This window comes from Sycon ciliatum, chromosome 3, assembly GCF_964019385.1.
Source record: "Sycon ciliatum chromosome 3, ocSycCili1.1, whole genome shotgun sequence".
Classification (NCBI taxonomy): Eukaryota; Metazoa; Porifera; class Calcarea; order Leucosolenida; family Sycettidae; genus Sycon; species Sycon ciliatum.
This window is the reverse complement of record NC_088645.1, coordinates 2,282,516-2,308,197: the sequence shown is the minus strand read 5'-3', so window position 1 is coordinate 2,308,197 and position 25,682 is coordinate 2,282,516. Positions and strand designations below refer to the sequence as shown.

General features: G+C 48.3%; 2 protein-coding genes and 2 long non-coding RNA genes across 4 annotated transcripts in view; 1 reads left to right on the top strand and 3 right to left on the bottom strand.

Moving 5' to 3' along the window:
- Positions 1-4,810: 4,810 nt before the first annotated feature.
- LOC135812420 (RNA-binding protein 25-like) lies at positions 4,811-5,263 on the top strand (the record flags this gene model as incomplete). Its single annotated transcript, XM_065325794.1, is given in 1 exon segment — positions 4,811-5,263. A coding segment is annotated over 1 exon segment (453 nt), but the record flags the coding sequence as incomplete, so codon positions are not given.
- A 3,970-nt stretch (positions 5,264-9,233) lies between these two features.
- LOC135811211 (uncharacterized) lies at positions 9,234-18,445 on the bottom strand. Its single transcript, XR_010552564.1, has 2 exons — positions 17,936-18,445; positions 9,234-11,622 (listed from the first exon to the last, which is right to left on the bottom strand). It is a non-coding gene; the product is annotated as an uncharacterized LOC135811211 (long non-coding RNA).
- Positions 13,125-16,161, bottom strand: LOC135811212 (uncharacterized). Its single transcript, XR_010552565.1, has 2 exons — positions 16,061-16,161; positions 13,125-13,847 (listed from the first exon to the last, which is right to left on the bottom strand). It is a non-coding gene; the product is annotated as an uncharacterized LOC135811212 (long non-coding RNA).
- Positions 18,446-19,820: 1,375 nt separating the features above from the next.
- LOC135812389 (nucleoside diphosphate kinase homolog 7-like) overlaps positions 19,821-25,682 on the bottom strand; it is a 12,029-nt gene continuing 6,167 nt past the window's right edge. Inside the window, exons 5-7 of the mRNA XM_065325764.1 lie at positions 25,609-25,682; positions 24,536-24,643; positions 19,821-20,995 (exon numbers count right to left, since the gene is read on the bottom strand). The exon at positions 25,609-25,682 is cut by the window's right edge and continues 37 nt beyond it. Coding sequence (XP_065181836.1) covers positions 20,966-20,995; positions 24,536-24,643; positions 25,609-25,682 — 212 coding nt within the window. The 3' untranslated portion in view covers positions 19,821-20,965. The remainder of the gene's footprint in view (positions 20,996-24,535; positions 24,644-25,608) is intronic.

Sequence of the window (25,682 nt, the reverse complement as noted above, 5' to 3'; positions counted from 1 at the left end):
GTGTGTGTGTGTGTGTGTGTGTGTGTGTGTGTGTGTGTGTGTGTGTGTGTGTGCGTGCGTGTGTGTGAATGGAAAAAGAAAAATAGGGATTCACTGGCCAGAAAAGTCACTTCAAGCCGCTGTGTGGTGGATACCAGGCTAAAAATAGTGGCGGTCAATCAATTCATCAGTCTTGCAAGCGGTTGAATGGTGTAATCCCAGCACAAGTTGCTATGTCTAACATAGCTGTTCGCTATCATCGCTTCCGCGATGGGCAGGTCTGAGGTCTGAGGTGTGTGAATGAGTGCGCGCGTGAGTGTGTGTGTTTGTGTTTGTGTGCATCCATGAGAAAGAGAGTGCGTGTGGGTGATTGGATAAGTGCGGGTGTAAGTATGTATGTCTTAGGTGTGAGAATGAACGGATGAGTATTGTGGGCGTACGCGCGCGCGCGTGTGTGTGTGTGTGTGTGTGTGTGTGAGAGAGAGAGAGAGAGAATGTGTGTGTGAGATTTGGGGAATGAGTGTGTGTGTGGGTACATGGTGTGTGAGATTTAGAGAATGCATGTGTGCGTGCGTGCGTGTGTGTGTGTGTGTGTGTGAGAGAGAGAGAGAGAGAGAGAGAGAGAGAGAGATATTTAGATAATGTGTGTATGTGTGTGTGGGTGTGTGTGTGCGTGTGCGAGTATATATGTATGTGAGAAAAGGGAGAGAGTGTGGGTGTAGGTGTGTGTAATGGTGTGGGCATGTGTGGATTTGGCATTTAAGTCCCCAGCTCTATTCTATATCATTCGCGCCGGAGCTGCTGCTGCATAGCCCCAAGTCTGAAGACTTGGCAACTTCACGCCTGCACCTGACTCTTGCGCTATGATACGCGTCGCCTATGATACCCCTCAGAATTTCCCACCTTGCTCCCCCTTATGTTCTGTCTGTCCGTTTTGGATCCATCAGTTGTCTGATGATGTTAGTAATACGTGAAACTCAGAGTTGTAACAAATCTTCCAATTTCTCTCTTTTGTAACATACATGTACATGTATTTTCATTGATCATTTCCTAATGTCCGCTTCAATTATACTATTTATCGCCTTAATCAAGTTATCATCAGGCAACCTTGCCTGATGATAGTGAAAGCATGAAACTTTAAAAGGTGGCATATCACCCAAAAATTTCATATGGCATTCAATTGACCGTAACTTTGGTGTCTCTCAATGGATTTGAGTGAAATGTTGACCACACACTCCTGCCACTATGCTGGCCCTCTGAACTTGATTTAAAAGTTCATGCGCCTCATTGACAGGCTTTCCAGGCCGGAAAAACTCAAAATTCCGGCATAGTACCACGGTGTTCGAGCCAGCCGGAAGCCAAAAAAAGGCATTTACAATTTTTCACATTTTCGTCCCCATTCTGTCCGTGCGCGGGATCCAAACCTAAAACAAGTCCAGAAGCAGCCACGGGTGGTGGGGTAGGGCCCTCAACGTGGCCCTGGAATCTGTCACAACGGAACGAGTGGGCGTTCTCTCCCATGCCCATAGGGGTAGGACTAAAAGGACAAGCCCAACTCTTTTTGCAGTTTTCTGTCATAAAAAAATAAACGTCACAGGCTGCTCTTCGCAGGTGTCCGCGTCGGAGCGGTCCGGACGAGCGACCGCATCCCAGTGGGACACTTGTCCGTGGCCGTTGTACTGGAATCTGTGGCAGTGCCTCGCCATGCCAGGGGCTACACACACCCGGGTACCGGATAGACAAATCCCTGGTGTTGCTCCTTTTTTGTTCCTTTCTTTTTATTTGTTCTTGCTGAGAAAGTAACGTTGGTGCTTGGAAAGCTTTCTGTTCACTCCAGTGCCTTTCCTCTAGTAACATTGCTGGCTGATAATGATCATAGCTCGTGATGCCAATGGTGAAGAGAAGCTGGGTTTCTTGCCATTTGCAACTTCCTGGCTCTGAAAATGTAGCTTGAACTAATAAGAGCTTCAAGTTTGTTAGTTTTAGATTTAGATTTCGATGTGCCAAACCTATCGTTACGAGCTGCAGAGATGGGGAGCAAGGGAGGCGTTGGATTAATGCCAATAATGGTGTTTATGGCTCAGACAACGCCAGCAATTTCCAATTGTCAAGAGGAAATTGGAGCAGGCAGATGACAGATTATTTGAGCATTTATAGAGGAGTGGGTGGCTTGCTAAAAAGAATCGTCTCAGTACCTCATGGTTACTAGTATCTGATAAATGCCTCTTATTGCTAGTCTGCATTAGAGCATAGCAGAATTGATCATGTCACAAGTAGTGTCAAGACTTGATGTCCTACGATTATACTCAGATCATGTTGTAACTTCACGGGAATATTAGCTCTGCCATTGTTTGCTCTCCCGGAATTGCCAGCAGAAGTCACGCGCCTGTGCAAGGGACAATGCGTTTGCATTGCTTATGGATGCAAGCGGATGGAGTGTAGACCAGATGAGAAAAAGTGATCCGGATATTCAACTAGCTTGGACTGCCATTATATATTGGCCAGATGCCCTGGACTATCTGAACATTGCTCCAAACCAATCCACAGAAGCAATACCCACACAGGAAGTCAAATGATAAACCCATTCATCAGCTATCGAACCTGTCATCAAAACATTATGCAGTGCATGCCTACTACTGCTCAAACGAGATCAACGGATGCCACATGCCACACAGATACAACGTGGAGGCTCAGTATTTTCAAGAACCCAGTGCAGTCTAGACAACTAGAACAACGAGGCTTGCACCTTTTGTCCCTCGATTTGCTTGCCGTATTTAGGTCCTTGCAATTCTCCCAGGGATATGTACCACAGGATGAGATATATGAGGGATTCCTGCAGCATGATAGATCAATCGGTCTGTGTGTGTGTGTTTTTGTGTGTGTGTTTTTGTGTGTGTGTTTTTGTGTGTGTGTGTGTTTTTGTGTGTGTGTGTGTTTTTGTGTGTGTGTGTGTGTGTGTGTGTGTTTTTGTGTGTGTGTGTGTGTTTTTGTGTGTGCGTGTGTGTGTTTTTGTGTGTGTGTGTGTGTGTTTATGGTGGTACAGGACAATGTACGCCTCTTTGGTCGCTCACACATTATCCATTGCCGGCATCGGTTACACTTTATTATCAATATTATTTGTTATGACCTACGCTGGTCTGCACACCCACCCACTCTGCTTTAAAAGTTGAGACTCTCGTTTGCCATTTCATCCGCTAGTTTCACTCTCTGGGAATATCCCTCGGCTACATGTACATGTACGTGTATTAGATAATGTATACTTTACAATTATCCTTGTACGTGTCTATCTTCTATCTGTATATTATTATGCAGCACAGTGGCAGGCATAGAGAGAGAGAGACGTTTTAATAATGTCTCTGACGTGAATTCTTCACCACTACATTGTACGTGTAATCGAAATACATTGTACTTGTATGATCGAGCGTACAAGTGTGTGTGTGTGTGTGTGTGTGTGTGTGTGTGTGTGTGTGTGTGTGTGTGTGTGTGTGTGTGTGTGTGCATTTGCGTGCTTCTCTTGCGACGGGCGTATACATGGTGTGTGTGTGTGTGTGCATCCGTGAATGCCCCACGTATGGGTAAATATACAGTCATGTACGTGTTCTGTGCCATACAATTTCACTAACTGTATATGCAGCACAGTGCCAGGCATATAATATATATATAGAGAGAGAGAGAGGGAGAGAGACGTTTTACTAATGTGTCTGATGTGAATTCTTCACTACTACATATATACATGTACTTGTATGATCGAGCGTACGAGTGTGTGTGGGTGTGCACGTGTGTGGGTGGCGTGTGCACGTGAGTGTGTGTGGGTGTGCACGTGTGTGGGTGTGGGTGTGTGAATGTCCCACGCATAGGTAAATATACAGCCACGTGCGCGGTGCCACACAATTTCATTATTTGTAGAACAGCGGCTGGTAGAGAGATATATAGAGACAGACACAGGAAGACAGAAACAGAGGGATGCGCATAAAGAGTGACAGACAGAGACACAGACTCAGAGAGAAAGAGACACAGACAAACAGACAAAGACGAAGAGACAGACCATCGGACCCAGAAAGACAGAGACAGAACCCGGGGGACAAACATGAAGGAAAAAAGAGACAGACAGACACACAGACTGGAGGAAAAAGACGACAGACAGACACACAATCAGACACAGACAGATAAAGACCGAGACAGAACAGAGGGACGCACATAATGAATGACAAAGGGGAGAGACAGACACAAAGACTCAGGGAGACAGAGCCAGAGACAGAGGGTCCTTAGAGGGAAACAGAGGAAAAAAACTGAGAAAGGAGGAGGAAGATCGAGAAGGAAGAAAACACAGAGACAGAGAAAAAGAGACTGAGAGAGGGACAAAGAGAGACAGAAGAAGAGAAGCAAACGGAGAAACAGCGACCTAAGTACAGGGCCAAGAAGACAGACAAACGGAAAAAATACAGACAAACATAGGGAGACAAGCAGAGACAGACAGAGGCAGGGAAACAATGGAGAGTTACACAGACAAACACAGATAGGCAGACAGAAAGGCCGAGACGAAGATCAGAGAAACACATAGACAGAGAGAGAGAGAGAGAGAGAGAGAGAGAGAGAGAGAGAGAGAGAGAGAGAGAGAGAGAGAGAGAGAGAGAGAGAGAGAGAGAGAGAGAGAGAGAGGAGAAGAGAGAGAGAGAGAGAGAGAGAGACACACACACACACACACAGAGAGACACACAGAGAGACAGAGAGAGACAGAGAGAGAGAGACAGAACAGAGAGGGAGAGAAGAAAAAGAAGAGAGAGAGGGAGAGAGAGAGAGAGAGAGAGAGAGAGAGAGAGAGAGAGAAGAGAGAGAGAGAGAGAGAGAGAGAGAGAGAGAGAGAGAGAGAGAGAGAGAGAGAGAGAGAGAGAGAGAGAGAGAGAGAGAGAGAGAGAGAGAGAGAGAGAGAGAGAGAGGAGAGAGAGAGGGATAGAGAGAGAGAGAGAGAGAGAGAGAGAGAGAGAGAGAGAGAGAGAGAGAGAGAGAGAGAGAGAGAGAGAGAGAGAGAGAGAGAGAGAGAGAGAGAGAGAGAGAGAGAGAGAGAGAGAGAGAGAGAGAGAGAGAGAGAGAGAGAGAGAGAGAGAGAGAGAGAGAGAGAGAGAGAGAGAGAGAGAGAGAGAGAGAGAGAGAGAGAGAGAGAGAGAGAGAGAGAGAGAGAGAGAGAGAGAGAGAGAGAGAAGGAGAGAGAGAGAGAGGAGAGAGAGAGAGAAGAGAGAGAGAAAGAGAGAGAGAGAGAGAGAGAGAGAGAGAGAGAGAGAGAGAGAGAGAGAGAGAGAAAGGACACACAAACACACACATGCACAGAAACAGAGAAAGAAAACTGAGAAAGAGAGAGACAGAAGAAGAGGGGAAAAACAGATAGAGAATAAAAGATAGAGAGAGAGAAAAGAGACCGAGTGAGGGACAAAGAGAGACACACAGAGAAAGTCTGAAGAAGAGAAGCAGACAGAGAAACGGAGACAGACAGATGGAGACAGAAATACAGAGACCGGTAGACAGGTAGACAGATGAACAGACAGACAGATAGGGACAGGCACACAGACAGAACGAGATAGGCAGACTGCTAGAGAATGACAAAGACAGGCATACAGACAAACCCAGACACAGACAGAGACACATAGACAGAGACAGAGAGGGGCAGACAGATAGATAGATAGCGAGATTAATAGAATAGAGAGACAGACAGACAGAGAAACATGTTGAGACACACAGATACGAGAGATTTCGTTCGTTGCATTTCTAATACTGAACCGTCTGCTAGCGCGACTCGACATATCAAAGGCGACTGGTCCTGACAGCATTTCAGCCCGGGTCCTGAAGAAGTGTGCCAAAGAACTTGCGAAGCCTTTGTCCCAGCTATTCGCCCTCTGTTTCAGGTGCGGAGTTCAACCAGAATCTTGGAAGACAGCTAACGTGGTGCCGATCCACAAACGGTCCTCGTGCTCTGTTCTGAAGAACTACCGCCCAGTATCGTTATTATGCATAATGTCCAAAGTAATGGAAACTATTGTCAATCGCCAACTGATGAACCATCTTGAGCGCCAGCAGCTCCTCGCTCCCCACCAGTTTGGGTTCCGTAGAGGTCTCGGCACGGCAGACGCACTACAGGCGCTTCATAACGCCTAGGTGGACATCGTTGGCCAAGGTCCCGCTGCACGAATTCTCGCAGTCGACATAGCCGGGGGCCTTTGACCGGGTCTCCCACGTGGGCCTCCTGTACAAGGTCCGGCAGCTCGGCATTAATGGCACTCTCCATAGCTGGCTATCGTCTTATCTTGACGGCCGTTCACTCCAGTGCTTAGTCGGTGGGCAGATTTCTTCTCTCTACCCAATCTCTGCAGGGGTGCCCCAGGGTAGTATCTTGGGCCCTACGCTGTTTTTAATATACGTGAATGACGCTGCCGATGTTCTTGATGGTAATGCTAAGCTTGAGGCCTACGCGGACGATACGACACTATACAGTCTAGTATCCTCAGCTCAGTGCCCTCGGGACGCTGCACACACCTTGCAGGTATCTACAAACCGCCTGCATGAGTGGGGTTGCCGGTGGAAAGTATCTTTCGAGCCCACCAAGTCACAGGCTATTACTGCGACCCTCCTACGCACTCACCTAGACCTACCCCAAATCCTGTTTGGTGGTACCCCTGTACCGGAGGAAACCAGCATATCACTGCATGGTTTTCGATTTGACTCCAAATTGTCCTTCGCTAGTCACCTCAGGACCGTGGCCATCCGCGCCCAGCAGCGCCTCGGCTTTCTCCGACGAGCGGCCCACATTCTAAGGCCACCTGGTCGAACGACCGTCTACACGGCATTCGTGAGACCCCTGATGGAGTATGCCCCGCTTGTGTGGATGGGCGCGCCAGCCAGCCACATCCAACGTCTGGATAATGTTCAACGCCGCGCACTGCGCATCATTGGCCCTGGTGCAATTCTCCCCAGTCTGGCTGTCCGCCGGACTGTTGCTGTTCTCTCGTGCATGTACAAATTGCATTTCATCACTGGTCCTCCTCAGCTACTTGCTGTATTGCCACCGCATCGCGTTTCTCCAGCCAACCCCAGAAACAGGAACGAGCACAATAATGCCACTAGCCACGCCTATCAACTGTCAGACACGCTCCCTGTCTCAGCTCCATCCGTCGTGAAGCGGTCGTTCCCGTACTGCTGTATTGACGCATGGAACTCCCTTCCTGACAGGCTGCTGTCGCAGTGCCCACACAAAAAACGTTTTCAGTCATTCAAGACAAAGGTCTACCGACACCTGAGAGACAACAACTGATACTGGGCAACAGATTCCCTGTAATGTTTCGAGCTCGTCGCTTGCCGGACCCGCTAATCCGCGTACCTGGCCTTGCTCAGAGTGCTCAGCTGTGTTTTGCATACATGAAAAAACCTTGTTATGATTCTTCTCTTTACTCTGTTTATTCTTTTACCAGGCGTGGCCATCCCCTGGACTATCAAAATGGGTGCCTTATTATTTTTCTGTTATTTAGCTTGTTTTCTTGACACTTCTTTGTGCGAGTTTCGTGTCAGATCTATTGAAAAAGTTCATAAGTTTTGGTTGACATGTACATGGTACATCAGTCCAACCACTGATAATTTACATTCTCTTTTCATCTTGTTTTTATTTTTCTAAACACCAACCGGTACCTTTACCCATTCTACTTCCCCATAGCTAGATCTAGCTTCGCTTTACATTGCTGCTTCTTTTTCCTGGTGCGTGCTTGTGGCATTGAAGTCGAGACCTTTGGTCGGTGGAGCCCCTGGTACCTCACCATCACTGCTGCCCAGTGCAGCCCTTGCTCAGTAGCTGTTTGTTTTTGTCCACATAATTATTTATTTTACTAGTTGGGCTTGTGAATAATAGTAAAAAAAGAAAAAAGTATCAGCAAAGAGGCGCACAGCGTCGTCGGAGGCATGTGGCTTGACAACAAGCACAGAGGTGCTCGCCCTTTATTTCGCCCTTTTTGGCCCTTTTTGGAAAAGCCCGTTTCTTTCGCCCTTTATTGCGTTTTTTGGTGAATATCGGCCCTTTTGGAGCTTTTTTAGCTGAAAAAGTGCTAAAATCTGTTTGCTCATGCATGCGATCACATTCACAGTTTCCGGGTGCTCGATGGGCCTTGGCACGCCGGTTTTGGGGGGGGGGGCAATAAGTATTAGTTAGTTGGTGAAGCTTGTACCCGGTGTACACAATGCTGCAAAAAGTGGGTTTTTTGAACTTTACTTCCTGTTTTGCCTTTCGTCGACCCATAAATGGAAGAGTGCGTATTCATTTCTCAGCTTGGGTTCATATCTGAACATGTATCATGGCTATGGTGCTCTTTTAATTCGCACTTACAGTCCATTCATAAAAAGATGGGCTCTGGTGAGCTCCCGTATTTGGCGATTTTTCGTGATTTCATTGTACACAGTGCAGTGCTGCAAGATTTGAAATTTGAAAAAGGGTCCAAAAAGGGTACCTGAATTGGGGTTTCGAACCACACAATGCTCTGTTGGCTGTTGCAGGCGGGGTCAAACGGCCTGGATTTTTATGGTGTTTCCCAATTCAGTGCATTTGGGGCAAAACCTGGCCAAAATCCTATTTTTGTTATGGCTTGCTTTTTGGACAAAAAACTTCAGAAACATATTGAAAGAGGATTCCATAGGGGATTGCAGAAAAAATTCTAAAAAAACTCAAAGTTTGACCCATTTATGACCAAAAGCTAGAAGTCCATCTTTTTCTGAATGGACTGTAGTGCTTTTCGCGTCCCTCAATATGCTGAAAAAGTGCTCTTTTTTCTGTGAAAACAGGCAAAAAGTGCTCTTTTTTCAGTGAAGCATAGCCATGATACATATTCAGATATGAACCCAAGCTGAGAAATGAATACGCAATCTTCTATTTATGGGTCCACGAAAGGCAAAAAAGGAAATAAAGTTCAAAAACCCCACTTTTTACAGCATTGTGTACACCGGGTACAAGCTTCACCAACTAACTAATACTTGTTGCCCCCCCCCCCTCCCCCAAAACCGGCGTGCCAAGGCCCATCGAGCACCCGGAAACTGTGATCGCATGCATGAGCAAACAGATTGTAGCACTTTTTTAGCTAAAAAGCTCAAAAAGGGCGATATTCACAAAGAAACGCAAGAAAAGGCGAAAGAAACGGGCTTTTCCAAAAAGGGCCAAAAAGAGCGAGCACCTTTGGGAAAGGGCTACCTCTGAGGCTCTGTCTCCAGATTGCAGCACTAGCAGTGAATCGCACCGGTGATCCATAATGGATTAAGGAGGTGCTGCATGATTGATTGTAGTGATCACGTGATGGCAGACTGCATGACGTGTAGACATTGTACGTGTGCAGTGGAGGAACTAAACACATACAAATGTAGCAGGGCTAGATAGGGGAAGTCCCTGGGACGCTGTGCCTGTGAGGCTGTGAGCTGACATGGACTAGAACTGTAAGACTTAGTACAGAATTCACATGTACATGACCACTGTACACTACTACTTGCAGGTTAGTTGTAGGTCTAGGTACTCAGTTGCAAGTGCCACGTGACAAGTGACAGTTAACCCTCATGCCACACAACAGAGACGAGCCTGTGGGGTGTCGCAAGCGTTTATTCCAACATGAATAATCATGAGCCTCTGATCGGTAATCAAGTATGACGTACATGTACTCAGTATGAGGTCATGATTATAAATGATGTACACATATCACACATCAGAGAGGCAAGGACAGCAGAAGCGACCCGCGGGGTCCTGCGCCGTCAGAACGGCTACGTGTACTACTAGGTTGCTATGGCAGCGGAACACTAAATCTTAGTAAACATGAATAGTTCAATGGTGCCGATGTGCGTGCACTATGCAGCGCCCATCGGCAGCAGCCGTGCCTCCAATAAAGGTACCGAATGGCTTGCGACACGCAGGCTCTAGTAGTGCTGTGGCATGCCTGCGGGCCTGAGAATGTACGTGCGATATGCCCTGCTGGACCAGCGGCCTGCAGCCATCAGGGCATACTCTGGTGCGCCTCGATCCGCCATGTGTGTGGCTCCCCCGGCGCGTAAGGAATGGCTGCTGATGCTTGGACCTAGCACTTTGTGTAGGACAGCATTGATGTCGTTCGGCGTGAGATGGCGACCATCCTGAAACTTGAATAGGGGTTGCTTGTCATTGCTCCATTTGCTGGACGGAACGTAAGCCTGCAGGGCTCGGACGGGACATAGTGCGGGGTCAGCATAGCGATGCAGCGCTACCTCCCCGCCTGTTGTTAATTGAGACGTCTTCGTCCTCTGGAGTCCTGCTGGGCTAACCGAAGGTGTTCGCGCCTCAGCGTCTTGAGGCTGCCGGGACCGTGTGGTGACAATGACGTGTACTCACTCACACGCAGCAGCAGCCGTGGAAGGCTGTCGTAAGAGCAGCCCATAGTATTAGTCTGTCTGCCAGGGAGTACAAGGACAGATTCAAGAACTGGCAGAGAGCCTTCAGCTGGTGGACGATGATCGTTTGTATTGAGGGCGTGTTGACGGCTGCCTGGGAAGCGACACTCTCTCCCTCTCTAAGCCCTTGAGCAGGGCTGTGATGCGGCTAGAGGATGTAACCCCGACCGCACCGCCCATGCGGAGGAGGTGGTATTTAATCGCGGTCAGGTAGACTCTCAGAGTGCTGGCGCTGACTGAGTGAGACATTGCGGCAGCGAACAGCAGGACGTCGTCCTAATCTGGGTGATGTGCGTCGCGCCGCATGCGACCAATGAACTGCAGGAATGACGCCAGCCTGGGGCGTACGTGCGCTGTGTGCCAGTAGCTATCGAGTTGGCAATCAGGTGCTCTGCTCTCGCTGAGAGAGCGGCGGCTAGCGAGCCTAGGAGGACACAGGCACAAGCGCATGCAAAACAAACGCACACACGCATACGCCCGGACATGCGCATGTTTCCTAAACAGGCAGGATGGTACGGCGGCCAAGCTGCGGTGTATGCGTGCTGCGCCGGGTCGCTGAACAGCGGCCCGCTTCCCGGAACACAGTGGCCCGGCGGCGTGGCTGCGGATTTTAAGCAGGGGACCCATGGGTTTTGCCAGTGGGAGATCTCCCCCCTGACCCCGTCGGGGCGTTCCTGTACTGGTTTGGCCGAGGTTTGCCCTCATCCTGTGGGGCTAATGCAAATACGACCCGAGAGCCCCCTCCCCCAGCCCCGCGGGGTGGGAGCCTCTGCTATTGGCCAAATCCATAGGTACTTAGCCTTGCGGGTGGACGCATGGGGGTGGCACGTAAGCGTTGGCTTGCGTAGCCCTGGCTTGCGGCGGTAAGCGATCCTCCGGCGGGAGATGGACATCCGGCGGGATGTTCTGCAAGCGGGGCTGGCGACCCTGGACAGACACACAGAACAACAGACAGCAGGCGGCGAAGCCTTGGTTTGGTGGAGCCGTAACTTGCAGCGGCAGTGTCTGTAAGCGATTCTCCGGCGGGAGTTATATGTTCGGCGGGATGTGATGCGAGCGGGGCTAGCGACCCTGGATAGACACACAGAACAATAGACAGCGGGCGGCGAGGCGTTAGGTCGCGGAGCCGTTGCTTGCGGCGGTGGTGTCTGTAGGCGATCCTCCGGCGGGAGGTGGACATCCGGCGGGATGTTATGCGCGCGGCTTGCGAGCCTGGATATACACGCAGAGCACAAGACAGCGAGCAGGTCAGGCTCGCGGAGCCGTGCCCCTAGTATACGGGCAAACATACAACCTGCTAGGTAGGCTTAACACCCTCTACAATTTGCCTCGGTAGCATGGCAACACGGTGCCTGGCCCATGTTATGTTTGAGCCATGCGGGCCATTCGTATCGCGTACATATGGAGCGCCCCCGAGTACAGCGGTCGCCGGTTTTGGGCATGCGGGGTGTCAGCCTCCATTCCTCCCAAAAAAGAAGAAGGGGGTTCTAAGGGGCCGGATAAGCCCATTAAGCACACAGTGTGGTAAGATAGACCATGAAGGGTTCGCCCCGGCGAGGGCATGGATAATCATTGACAGCGGAAATTGTAGATGGGTTAGTAGAGTAGGGGAAACAAAACAACAAGAAAAGAGCAGAGATGCCAGATGCTGGGCTGGGAGGACTACGGACGTACGGCGAGCCTGCGTAGGTGGCTGGGATTGCCGGGAGCTTGAATTGGCGGCTGGAGCGCCTGGCCAACTGCAGACGGATGCGACTATCTGTTGTCGGATTGGGCACTTGCGAGTGATGAAGGGGCAGTCTCCGTGCGGGAACCAGACGGCGGAAGCGCTGGAACTGGGCCCTGGAGTTCGTGTTTGGATGCTGATGACCGGATGGCCCAGGCTGCGAGGAGTTGCCGCAATGTACGGAGCTTCTCGGCTAGGAGCCGCAGCTCCCCTGCCGCTGAATCAATGTCGATGCCAAGCACTGTGAGGCAGGTGGCGGGGCCAACAACTTTGTCCGGGCCGTCTGCTGTTGTGACGCCCAGTTTTTGCGAAGACCTGCAGAAAATCGGCTTTGTGGGTCGTGGCCGCCGAGGACGTGACAGACTCGGCTGCTGGAGACACTGATACGAAGTCATCCAAATAGTGCTCCAGTGCAGGGATACTATAGTTATTACAGAGGATCCATTCTAGGGCGGTAGCCAGGCAGTTAAACAGACTGGGAGCGGAGCGTAGGCCAAATGGCAGGACAGTGTCGAAATAGTAGTTGCCATTCCACAACATGCCGAGGAGCGGCCAGTCGTCGGGGTGCACGGGGCAGAGGCGGAAAGCGTGCTTCAGGTCCACCTTTGACAGGAGGGCTCCGGGGCCCGTCCTGCGCACGTGGTCTGCTATCGTGTCAATCGTAATTAGAGAGAAACGGTGGGCCTTGCTTGTCAATGAACGAATTGATGCTGTTCCCATCGGGGGTGGACAGGTGCATGATGAGCCGGTGGCCGCCCGACTTCTTGGGGACCACATCTACGCCAGAGGTGCGCAGACGGACGAATGGCGGCGCGTTGAAGGGGCCAGGGGTGTGGCCGCGACTGCGTTACGTGGCAAGGTACTGGTTGACGACCTCGGGGTGTGCTGCCGTTGAAGACAAGTTCGGGCTGCGTACGGACACATCACGGAGTCCGGCGAACCCGATACGACAGCCGGCATGTAAATTGCTAACTAGAGAATGAACAAATGCAGGATTAGGGTGCGCCAGCAATTCAGTGTGTAATGCATCAATATTGATAGGGATGTTGGGGTGTAATGCAATGTTCATAGGTGTATTAGGGGGTGGATGAATGCAAGAAAGTGGTGTCGGGGCTGATTGCTGTTCGCTCTTATTTCTTGGCTGGACAGGCTGACACGGCGTGCGAGCCTGAGCAGAAGAGGCAGACGTGTCGAAAGCGACATGGGCCGCTGCAGGTGCCGTGATTGTAGCGGCGGCAGATTTCGGTTGATTTAGTGCTTGCACTCTCTTTCGCCTGGTTGCCGCGAAAGGCCGAGGTGTATGCTCCGGCCAAGTGCCCCACCTTCTTGTAAATGCTGCAATTGGGGAGGGCCTTTCATGTGAAACACGTCGCGAAAAGCTCCGTGTCGACCTCCGCCAGGGATCGGCTTGGGTCCTTTGACAGGGCCCGGCGTGCCGGCGTGTCATAGCCCACGACTGCCGAGAAGTAGTACTTCCCGGCTGCCTGTACCATGCGTATTCGATGCTGCATCAGTGCAGCGGCGCAGCGAGGTTGATCGCGGATGGCGATCAGGCTAAAAATAGACCATGCCTCGGTCCACGTGGCAAGGTTCTCAATTTTTCCTTTCGGTGCGCTTGTCACCGAAAGTGCCCCTTCCTCGTCTATGCGGAACCTCTTAGGGGCTGGCTCCCCGGTAGAAATAGATTTGGGCGGGAGCAGTATTGCCAGATCTATATGTTGGACTCAGTATAGAGCCCATGCACTATATGATGTCCAGTACCCTATATAGAGTCCATTGGTCCAAAATCCACTATACATAGTCCAGGAGTCCACTCAGTTTTGATCAGCTTCATCCTGCCGCGCAATCCCCTATAAGGAGTACACTTTTTCTACAAGTCCCCTATTCACGGTCCAGGAGTCCAGTTTATCCAGTCACGGTGTCCTGTATGTGTGTAGTGTAGTGCTCGAAAGAGAACAAACACCTTTTCAGTTTTGCTTTCAGTCGCGGCAGCGCATTCCTTTCTTCACTTCAGCCATGGTCGCCAGTTCTGCTTTGCAGTTACTGACAGTAATCTCTCTCGAGGTAACCAAGGAGGAAAAGGAGACGTTCAAAATCAAATCTAAGAAGCGTCTTGTGGTTCTCTGAAGACGTTTCATCAGTGCGCGAGAAAAGCAGAAATTGGAGAACGAGAAAAGTTCAACACAGATCAAATCTGACGAGTCAGGTACACTGACACTCCCTTTCGTTCGACGCCACAAGGATCCCCTGCTTGACTGGTCATGGCTACCAGTTCTGCTGTGCAGTTGCTGACAATAAGACGTTTGATCAATGCGCGAGATGAAAGCAGAAAGCGGAGAACGAGAAAAGTACAGCACACTTCCAATCTGACGAGTCGGATACACTGACACTCTCTTCCGTTCGACGCCACAAGGATATCCTGTTTGACTGGACAAGAGCTGCCTGTACCACCGTGTCAAAAGGCTGTCCAACTACATGGCAGGACGATGACTGAGGTAAGGAAGCTTTTACTCGTTTCGATTGGTCTGCTGTTCTGCCGTTATGCTTGAATTTTTTTCCATTTTCAAGGAGCGTATCGCGTCTGTTTGATGTTGCTTGAATGAATGCCCTAAAAGTAATCAACGACTTCGTAATAGTTGCGTCACAATAATAATTATCAGCCCTCAAGGAGTGCAAGGACTTTGCCTCAATCGTCTAGCTATCATCAAATTTATTTCATGAGAAATGTATTTTTATCCCTGTGATAATTATGTGAACTCCACAAAACTCTTCCTCTAGTATGATGTCAAATACAATGGGATCCACAAACGCAGTGCCAGTGCACTAGTAGTAATAGGAGGATTGCTTGTTTGCCAATGACAAGAAAAAGCTTCTCAAGATAATACTCGTATTCCATGAAGTAACCGTTTTGATGTTACAAACATGACATTGTGTCAGTGAAATTGCCCCGCAACAACAAATTGCATTTCCACCTTTGCGAAGACTGTTTGACTGACGGTAACGCTGTACCGATTGTTTAAATCATCTCGTTTCAATTTAGTTGCGGTGAAGTGAAACACTGTGGAGTACACTACATGTATGTTGGTGTGTCTGTGCGTTTTGAGTGTGCACAAACGATCTTATTCCTCGTATTACTAATAGATTATTGTCCCCACCGTCACCTGTTCACCGGTCTTTGAGTGGATGGATTTTCATTGAGCATCACATTCGGTGAGAACTTGGTAGTTGTGTGCTCCCATGCATCATTAAAATAAGTGTATCCGTGTGCTATCTATTTGTTGCGAGTGTGCTGATCTTCAGAAGCTTGTGCAACTGAGTGCTGCTGAACATTTTCATGGCCATGAGTAATATTGAAGCTTGCTATTGCACTCTCAGCATGTGCTAGTATTATGCTGACTACTGCACTATGTTACTCTCTTACACATGTACATGTATGTAAACGTGCGTGCACCCGTCCACGTCTGCATGCGTTTCGTATAATTATTTGTTATCCCTCTTTACTTTACTTGTAGATGGGTGGACGTTTGCATGGCTGTTGGAGTTGTGTGTGTATTGTGTCTCTACTCTTTTCTTGGTGTTTTCTTGGCTTTGTATGAATTTGTGTGTGTGTGTGTGCGAGCGCTCTTGCACGCGCGCACACACTAATTTGAAAACAACAAATTAATCCTTGGCTCTCCATCATACTATCATAGCCTATTCTCTTTTGATTTCGAAGTTTGGACTCTGTACAGTGGATTTTGGACCAATGGACTCTATATAGGGGCGAAGCCAATTGGCTGGACTCTATACAGGGAGTGATCTCCATCTAAACTCTGAGCTCACAGTTGATTCCAAGTTTGGACTCTGTACAGTGGATTTTGGACCAATGGACTCCATATAGGGGTTGGACATCATATAGGGGCTGGACGCTCTACTGAGTCCAACATATATACTCGATTCGTCTGATCCGATCGACTGTCTCCAACGAGACGTGCGAAATGCAGGAGGAGTAACCCATGTTCGTATGGTGCATGAATTCATCAGCACACACACCGTCTTCTTGGCGCTCTGTGACGTTCTCCAGTGCGTTGCCGCTGAGGGCTGCTGCCACGCTGGCTGCCACGATCTGCTGGATAGACTCCCTTTGTGCCTGCGAGAAAGCCAATGGTGGGTGTAAGACTATCGGTGAGAGCGGAGAAGAGACAATTTCAAACAATTTCTGCGGCGGGCAGGCACAACAAACAACTGGTGAATGTCTTTACTTGTTTCTGCCTTGCGAGGGTGGCCTTGGGTGAGCTTGCACCCAAGGCGGATAGGTGGCTTATACCGCATGCCGTACGCGCATCGCGGTTGCGAATGCTTGCGTGGGCCCCCCGCGGGAGCCCCGCAGTGCATACGATTTCCAAATGTTTCGGCTCAGCAACCCCTCTCCCCACGAGTACACTGTATCTCAGATGGCTGACCGTAGCACACTAAAAATACCTTACTACACCCCTGCATTAACAAACTGCTTCAAAACAAACAATGTTAGAAAGCAGACTGCACAATGCCCTTATAAGGCAGAGCTTGACACACGGTAGGGAGCACAGAAACTGTATTGTGACAGGCTGTATCACTGTTGCAGCGCGAGTTTGCTTTTGCAGCGCGAGTTTGCTTTTGCAGCTTTTCCATCTACGCAACCTACCGCACGCCTTAACCATCGTTGGCAGTTTATTGGTATTCAGCTTGTTCTTGTAGTAATCGCCATACCAATTTGTTTTGGGTGAAGCACGAATGTTTGCTAAACTCGGTTTTTCCAACAGGTGGCCGAACCCCTCCCCTCCCCCTCCATTTGCGCCGATAGCCTTGACAAATTGGTACCGTATTTTACTTGTTGTGTATTGCACGGTGTACTAAATCCAACCCATCATTACGACGGCCTGCCTTCATGAGAGAGCAGGGCACAGACAAGCAATGTCATGTGCAAGCATGTATTAGTAGTGGGCATGCAGCCCGGTGGTCGATACGTACGTGATTTAGCGTTACAGTGTCCAGTGTCGTCTCCCCTTATTATTATTAAGCCACGACCTCGGGTGTACTCGTATGCTACATACATGTACAGTTGCGCTTAACTGAAATCTGACCCAAAGTGCTAAGCTGGCTCAACCTCAACCTGCACCGGCTTTGGTTGCCTGGAAGTGGCACGAATGTGGCTGGACGTACACCTGCACCAGCCTTGGTTGCCTGGAAGTGGCACGAATGTGGCTGGACGTACACATGTAAAGATACAGTACATGTGCAGATGCAATGATGTAAACTGTGATAGGAACTGGTCCAGGCCGCCAGCTTTGTACTTTGGGTCGTATTTCAGTGAGCACAGCAACTATAGCATACTAGTAGGTTTTGTATGATGCAGTGCATGTTCTGTTTCAATTCCTTTCCCTATTGTTTCATCACTTTATTTCAACACGGCTTTCAGTGCTCCGTTTTGCGGAGACCAGCTCTCCTCCCCCCCCCCCCCCCCTCTCTGTTTGTTTCTGTATCGAGGGGCATTCAAGTCATGCAGTTATGTGATTACAGTGTAACATTCACGTTTCCTTGTAAAATGTGTTCAGATACGAAGTTTGACTGGTACACAGTTCCTGGGTTCCTGGGTACCTGGGTACCTGGGTAGGTCTACCTGGGCGAATTATCTGTCCAGTTGTACTAATCTTGTACATAGTCCAACCGCTATCTTCAAACAGAATTTTCTTTCAACGTTTCCTCGTTCCAGCATTGCCAGATTACTGAGCAGCCAGCGCATGGCTGTGAGCGTTGACACGTACACCCTTCGTTTCTTACCGTGTTGTGGAGTGACTTCACTGCACGGTGCACTTGACAATCCGTGTTCTGTGTACCATCATCATGATCATCTCATGTCCTCTCTTGAAGCTTGGTCTCTCTGGCTCTCCAACAGTCACAGAACTGACTGTATATCAGGAGTGGCAGCGGAACAAGCCCTGCAGTAGATCTGCAATAAACCCGAGGAACAAGCCCTGCAGTAGATCTGCAATAAACCCGAGGAACAAGCCCTGCAGTAGATCTGCAATAAACCCGAGGAACAAGCCCTGCAGTAGATCTGCAATAAACATGTGTTCTGGGTTCTTGCCATACACTACAGCAAAGGCAAACTGTCGCCACTAGAATGAAGTTCTAAAAAGCCACTGAAATATTCTGCTGCAGAAAAGAGAACATGAAACTCAATCCGTTCGCATTTCCAGGAAAGCATCGACTTTCACTGATACGGACACAATTGTATCGAAAATGCTCTATAAGGAATCGAAACTTGTAGTCTCGGCAAGTTTCTATCGACTCTCGATCTCGTATTTCGATTGTAGCGCAGACATACAATACGATTACCGGTATGTATCACGGACCCTACTAGTCTACTACTACATGATGTAGCACAGTAGCAGGTAAATGTAGTACTGGTCCTTGCGGGTGCGGACACGGGGAAATCCCTTGAATCCCCTGCACGTATCCCGCCCTCGCCCTGACTGACAAGTAACGCACGCGCACGTACAGTTCTGACAGGGCTAGCTCAGGGCCCGGTACGGCGGTAGGGGCATCAGATCGACCTCATGAATGAAGTAGCGCCACCGTTCGAGCGCAATGAACAGTGTGTGTGTGTGTGCGCGCGCGCGTGCGTGTGTGTTTGTGTGCGCGCGTGTGCATGTGTGTGTATGAAGTGCAGGGGCCATGTAACGAGGCCTGGCGCAAATATTCATGACGCCCAATTCTTTTTCCCTGGCATGGTTGTTGTCACTCTCTCCTTTGTAGCTTGGTATTATTTCACCCACTCCATATCTCTGCTGCTGCTGCTTTGGAGATGGTAAGTTTTTTATATACACGTACATGTAAGAAAGAACCAGTCAACCCGTGACCATCATAGCTATGTAGCAATACTGGCTAAGAACAAGCTTCACTTGACACAAGTGAAATCCGGGTAGCTACGTACACAATAGGAGTCTTTTCTGCGTTTATCCTGATAGCAATGAAATTGTTTTTCCAAAGCCAGAGGCCCGAGCGTACCTTGCCAGATTGCTCAGTGAGCTCTGAACAACGCAAACAGAAAATGCACTACCCCACATGAGAGTGCTCAAACTGACAAGTCAGTGAGCTCTGGATAACGCAAACAGAAAATGCACTACCCCACATGAGAGTGCTCAAACTGACAAGTCAGTGAGCTCTGGATAACGCAAACAGAAAATGCACTACCCCACATGAGAGTGCTCAAACTAACAAGTCAGTGAGCTCTGGATAACGCAAACAGAAAATGCACTACCCCACACGAGAGTGCTGAACTGCTACAAGAGCAGGAGCGAAATACTCCAATTCTACTACAATTATTATTACTACTAGCTACATTGAAGATAGGATGAGAACTATACGATGTCATGATAATGTGTACTATCAATACAAAACTATCAACTACAGCATACATGCCATACATGATAATGTGTACTATCAATACAAAACTATCAACTGCAGCATACATGCCATACATGATAATGTGTACTATCAATACAAAACTATCAACTCCAGCATACATGCCATACATGATAATGTGTACTATCAATACAAAACTATCAACTGCAGCATACATGCTATATATGATAATGTGTACTATCAATACAAAACTATCAACTGCAGCATACATGCCATACATGATAATGTGTACTATCAATACAAAACTATCAACTGCAGCATACATGCCATACATGATAATGTGTACTATCAATACAAAACTATCAACTGCAGCATACATGCCATACATGATAATGTGTACTATCAATACAAAACTATCAACTGCAGCATACATGCCATACATGATAATGTGTACTATCAATACAAAACTATCAACTGCAGCATACATGCCATACATGATAATGTGTACTATCAATACAAAACTATCAACTGCAGCATACATGCTATACATGCAGTGTGTAACACTGTAATGAATAAACACAAATGCGCACCCTGCAGCTGGATCAGATAACTCACAACGAATGCACAGAGCCTGCACATGATTGCCATTTTTGTACTGACATAAGACAAAGATGATAAATCATGACATCATGACACCGTAACATCATGACATCACAGAGCCCGCAGACACCACGCATGCATAGTATATGTGTGGTTCAAACTAGGGCTCAAACGGTTAGTCCGGTTAACCGGTTGCAGACCGGTTACGAAGAATTGACGGTAAAGATAACGGTTACGCAGTAACTTTTCAGTCAATTTTTCAAGTATCAGGTCGTTGCAAAGTGTGCACTTTCGCGGGCTGTCGCACGCGTACACAATTTCTGGGCTGTCAACTCGGTCATATCTGGTCTCTTGGTGTGAGACTCAGAGTATGTATGAATGAGCATGCAAGAGAATGTACAAGTGTGCGCTGTACTGAATAGGGTACATTTTCGGAATGAGTATAGTCAAATATACGTTTAAAAAAGAGTCCGCAAGATTGCCGTGGCTTATAAGTTATAACCGGTTAACCGACCGTTAGCTTAGCAGTTAACCATCAGGGGTAAAACCGTGACCGTTTGAGCCCTAGTTCAAACAGAAAGATAAATTCTCTTCTTATAATGAAAGCGAAAAGGAATGAATTCGCCGACAGTCATTTACTATGGCATTGCATTATGTTTCAGGATTAATATCAAATCGAAATCAGCTCATCAAACCTCAGCTTTGCATCTCTCAACAACATTGCTGCACCGGCGGCTGAATATCCATTCCAGCGGTTACAGAAGACACATCAATGAAAATGCATTGTGACGCCGATTACTCAAGATGCGCTGTAACCGTCACTGAAGTCTTGTGTTTCCATAGTTACTGGAGAATCTTGAAGAAGTACTCAACCTAGGGGAATGAATTTAGTAGAGGAAAATATGAAACCCACGATCACAGGACGCACACACAAACACACATGCACGAACACACCCATACACACACACATACACATGCACCCACATACGTGCGTGTGTGCACCCACACACACGCACAAACACACACACACACACACACACACACACACAAGAGCACACACAAACAATGTCTACCAATGCACTCCAGGGCACTTTGCACATTTCATTCCTTCGTTATCTTAGCTCTCTTTCTGAACTCTCCTTACAGTCACAACTGCTGCTTGGAGTGTGAGTCGGAGAGCAGCGAAAGAAGCAGTTGTACAAGAGCAATGACAAAATGGTGCTCAGATCTACGACCATGAGATTAAGACAAGCATGCTCTACCGAGTGTGGAACAGGAACAATTCCATTCTCGACGGGAAGGAGAGTTCAGACAGAATACCATAAGAGAGATTGTGTGAGAAATGCAGATGCGACTTTCGTATATACAGGCACATCTGAACATTGCAGCATTCTCAGGGGTAGACCCACACCACAGACAAAGGGTTTGTCGAGATAGGCAGACAAGATATCGAAAGGAGGTATGGGAATAGGATATATGTCCTGTTCCTAAACGTTCCTCAATGACATTCGCTATGAACTCCAAGATTAGCGTGAGAATGAGACCAGACCAGAATAGGACCAAAACCGGAGTGAGACCAAAACCGGAATAAGACCAAAACCAGAATAAGACCAAAACCAGAATGAGACCAGACCAGAATAAGGTTGTATTTGTTCGGTCATTCCGGAATGAGCATGGAATGCAGTCGATGCCCATCGCGGAGTCGGAATGAGAGTAGCAAACAAACACGCGTGCATGCACTCGGGAATCTGGCAAATGTTTTGCGAGACTCCGCAAACGGCGGTCCAATGTTTTGTTTTTGAGATCTACGAGTTGTTTTTTGCAGCCTTGCAAAGATAAGCTGGTAGCCTAAGAATGTTGTGGTTGCTATCTTGCTTCCGCACGTTTCCAGTTCTGCATGCCCCTCCGACGATAATGGTGAAGGAGCGGCCAAACTCGGCATAGGCCTAGAAGCTCCACTGGGGTACACGCCTGTACGCGACGTTTGGCCGCTACTTCATCATGACTATTCTGTATTCGACCTCGTATCAGTCACAGAAACGGTTCTAGCTCTTCACGGATTGGAAGCGCTTGTTTTTGACGGAGGTGCGGTTGCAAGAAGAAGTCGAGTGGCAGGTTCAGTGCCTGTGTGGGTGATTATGTGCTATGCATTGGTGGGCCTGCCTCCCTGACCGAGTGATTCTGGAGGCCCTGATCGACGATGAGGAGGAGAGGTGCGAGGGCATCAATCCAGTTCTTGTCTTGGGCAAACGCTTTCTCAGGCAGCGAAGGGTAAAAAATGCCACAAACCAGTAGCGGTATATATCCCAGGGGCGTGCTCGGCCCCCCAACTAGGGGGGTGCACGGGAGCCGAGGGGAGCCCCCCCCCGGCAATTTTCTGCAATTTGTTTGCAACCTTTCTTGAATTTTAGAGCATATTTGCATACATTACAATTGCAATTACCCAGATTGAAAATTGTTGGGGGGTGCACGTGCCCCCCCCCCCCCCCCCCCGTGCCCATCGCCGAGCACGCGCCTCTATCCCGAGGTTACAGTACCAGCCTACACCCTGGACGATTTTTGGCAACATTCCGTCTGTCGACAATCGCGTTTGAGGTTTTGTTGGCGGAGGTATGCAATAGTGACAGCCCCCAGTGGCCGCCTCATTCCACTTTTTTCTTTAGAATCGCCAGAATCGATTCTGCCCCCTTCATTCCGCGACCGGAATCGGAATTGCACGGAACAAACGCTGTCCGGTGCATCAAACAAACGCACCGCAATCAAAGCACAGCGGAATGACTTGTGAATGGTGTCGGAATGACTTCGAACAAACGCAACCTAAGACCAGACCAGAAAAAGACCAGACCAGAATACAACCAGACCGGAATGAGACCAGACCAGAATAAGACCAGACCGTAATAAGACCAGACCAGAATGAGACCAGACCGGAATGAGATCAGACCAGAATGAGACCAGACCGGAATGAGACCAGACCAGAATAAGACCAGACCGGAATAAGACCAGACCAGAATGAGACCAGACCGGAATGAGATCAGACCAGAATGAGACCAGACCGGAATGAGACCAGACCAGAATAAGACCAGAAAAAGACCAAACCAGAATAAGACCAGACCAGAATAAGACCAGACCAGAAAAAGACCAGACCGGAATAAGACCAGACCAGAAAAAGACCAGACCGGAATAAGACCAGACCAGAATGAGACCAGACCGGAATGGGACCAGACCAGAATAAGACCAGACCGGAATGAGATCAGACCAGAATAAGACCAGACCGGAATGAGATCAGACCGGAATAAGACCAGGCCGGAATGAGATCAGACCGTAATGAGATAAGACCGGAATGAGACCAGACCGGAATAAGACCAGACCGGAATGAGACCAGACCGGAATGAGACCAGACCGGAATGAGACCAGACCAGAATGAGACCAGACCGGAATGAGATCAGACCGGAATGAGACCAGACCGGAATGAGACCAGACCGGAATGAGACCAGACCGGAATAAGACCAGACCGGAATGAGACCAGACCGGAATGAGACCAGACCAGCATAAGACCAGACTAGGCTTTCCCCAAATCGGCCCGGTTTTTGTTCGCCTATTTGGCTGTTTGCTCGGTTCAAATATACATCAGATTCGGCTGAACAATCAGCCGATTGTTCGCAAATCGGCTGCAAAATTGGAATATTTTGGAAAATCGGCCAAAAGAATTGTGGCCATACTGGCTTCAAAAGTGGTGAGACACTGGGGAAAAGAAATTCTAGTATTTTACTAGTAATGATCTTCCTAATGGATAATGTTTGTTTGAGAGGAGTTCAAAGGACACGAGTCACATGACCTCAACACACTAGTACCACAAGTACTGCCATGGAGAGCTCGAGCGGTCATGTTTGCAGCAACATCTTTCATTCGTAAGCGGTCATGCTTGCAGCAACATCTTTCATTCGTAAGCGGTCATGCTTGCAGCAACATCTTTCATTCGTAAACTCACTTTGCAACAACATTTGGTAGATTTTCGGAGATTCTCAAAGGAACCCTCCAAAATCGGCGAAAACCTTATCAATTTTTCGGTAAGTCTCGTTTACGGAGAATTTTGCGGCCGGCCGATTTGGGGAAAGCCTGGACCAGACCATACCAGCATGACACGAGACCAGCATGACACCATACCAGCATGACACCATACCAGCATGACACCATACCAGCTTGACACCATACCAGCATGACACGAGACCAGCATGACACAAGACCAGCATGACACGATACCAGCATGACACCATACTAGCATGACACCATACCAGCATGACACCATACCAGCATGACACCATACCCGCATGATACCATACCAGCATGACACGAGACCAGCATGATACGAGACCAGCATGACACGAGACCAGCATGAGACAGAGCTCCACTCACCTCCAGCATACCGTCATCAGCTAGGTCCGTGCAGTGAACACCATTCTTCAATTTGTTGTGTCCATATTTTGCACGCAACGTACTGGGACGCAAGTGACGAGCTATCTCCTGTTGAACAACAGAACAGATGATAAACGTACACGTACACGTACGTACACACGTGTACACGATTGTGCAATCACATACCACACGTACGCATGCACGCACGCACGCACCTCACACACACACACACACACAGACACACACACATATGTTATGTTTATAATATTATTGTGAGCACAAACACACAATCAAGAATAAGAAGAGAAAGTAACTTTCGCCGTTTCTGGGATATGTACAGTAAGACTTCTAAAAAGTAGTAGCAGTTACCGCAATGGTGCAGTCGCAGAAGCCATAGCAGCTACAGCAGCAGCACTGAAGCATGTGCAGTGGGAGTAATAGCAGCTACAGCAGCAACACTGATGCTGGTAGAGTTGGTGAAATAGCCTTTCAAACTCAAAAGTATGACAGGCTACTGCATGGGTGGACTGATCAAGGACTATTTGAACTATGGCACGATCCCCTGGTTGTAGTAGAGCAAATGATAGCAAATTGAGGAGTTGAACCCTAGCCCAAACAACAACAGCATACCACCAGCTAGGGAATAGTACATGATTAGCTAGGGAATAGTACATGATTAGCTAGGGACTAGTACATGATTAGCTAGGGAATAGTACATGATTAGCTAGGGATTAGTACATGATTAGCTAGGGATTAGTACATGATTAGCTAGGGAATAGTACATGATTAGCTAGGGAATAGTACATGATTAGCTAGGGAATAGTACATGATTAGCTAGGGATTAGTACATGATTAGCTAGGGAATAGTACATGATTAGTTAGGGAATAGTACATGATTAGCTAGGGAATAGTACATGATTAGCTAGGGAATAGTACATGATTAGCTAGGGAATAGTACATGATTAGCTAGGGAATAGTACATGATTAGCTAGGGAATGGTACATGATTAGCTAGGGAATAGTACATGATTAGCTAGGGAATAGTACATGATTAGTGGCGAATGTTGATCTTACTGGATCTGCTGGTCCAACAAACTGTCTGAACTGCTCTACACAAGCACCGCCATGTTGATGAGTTAATGCCATGG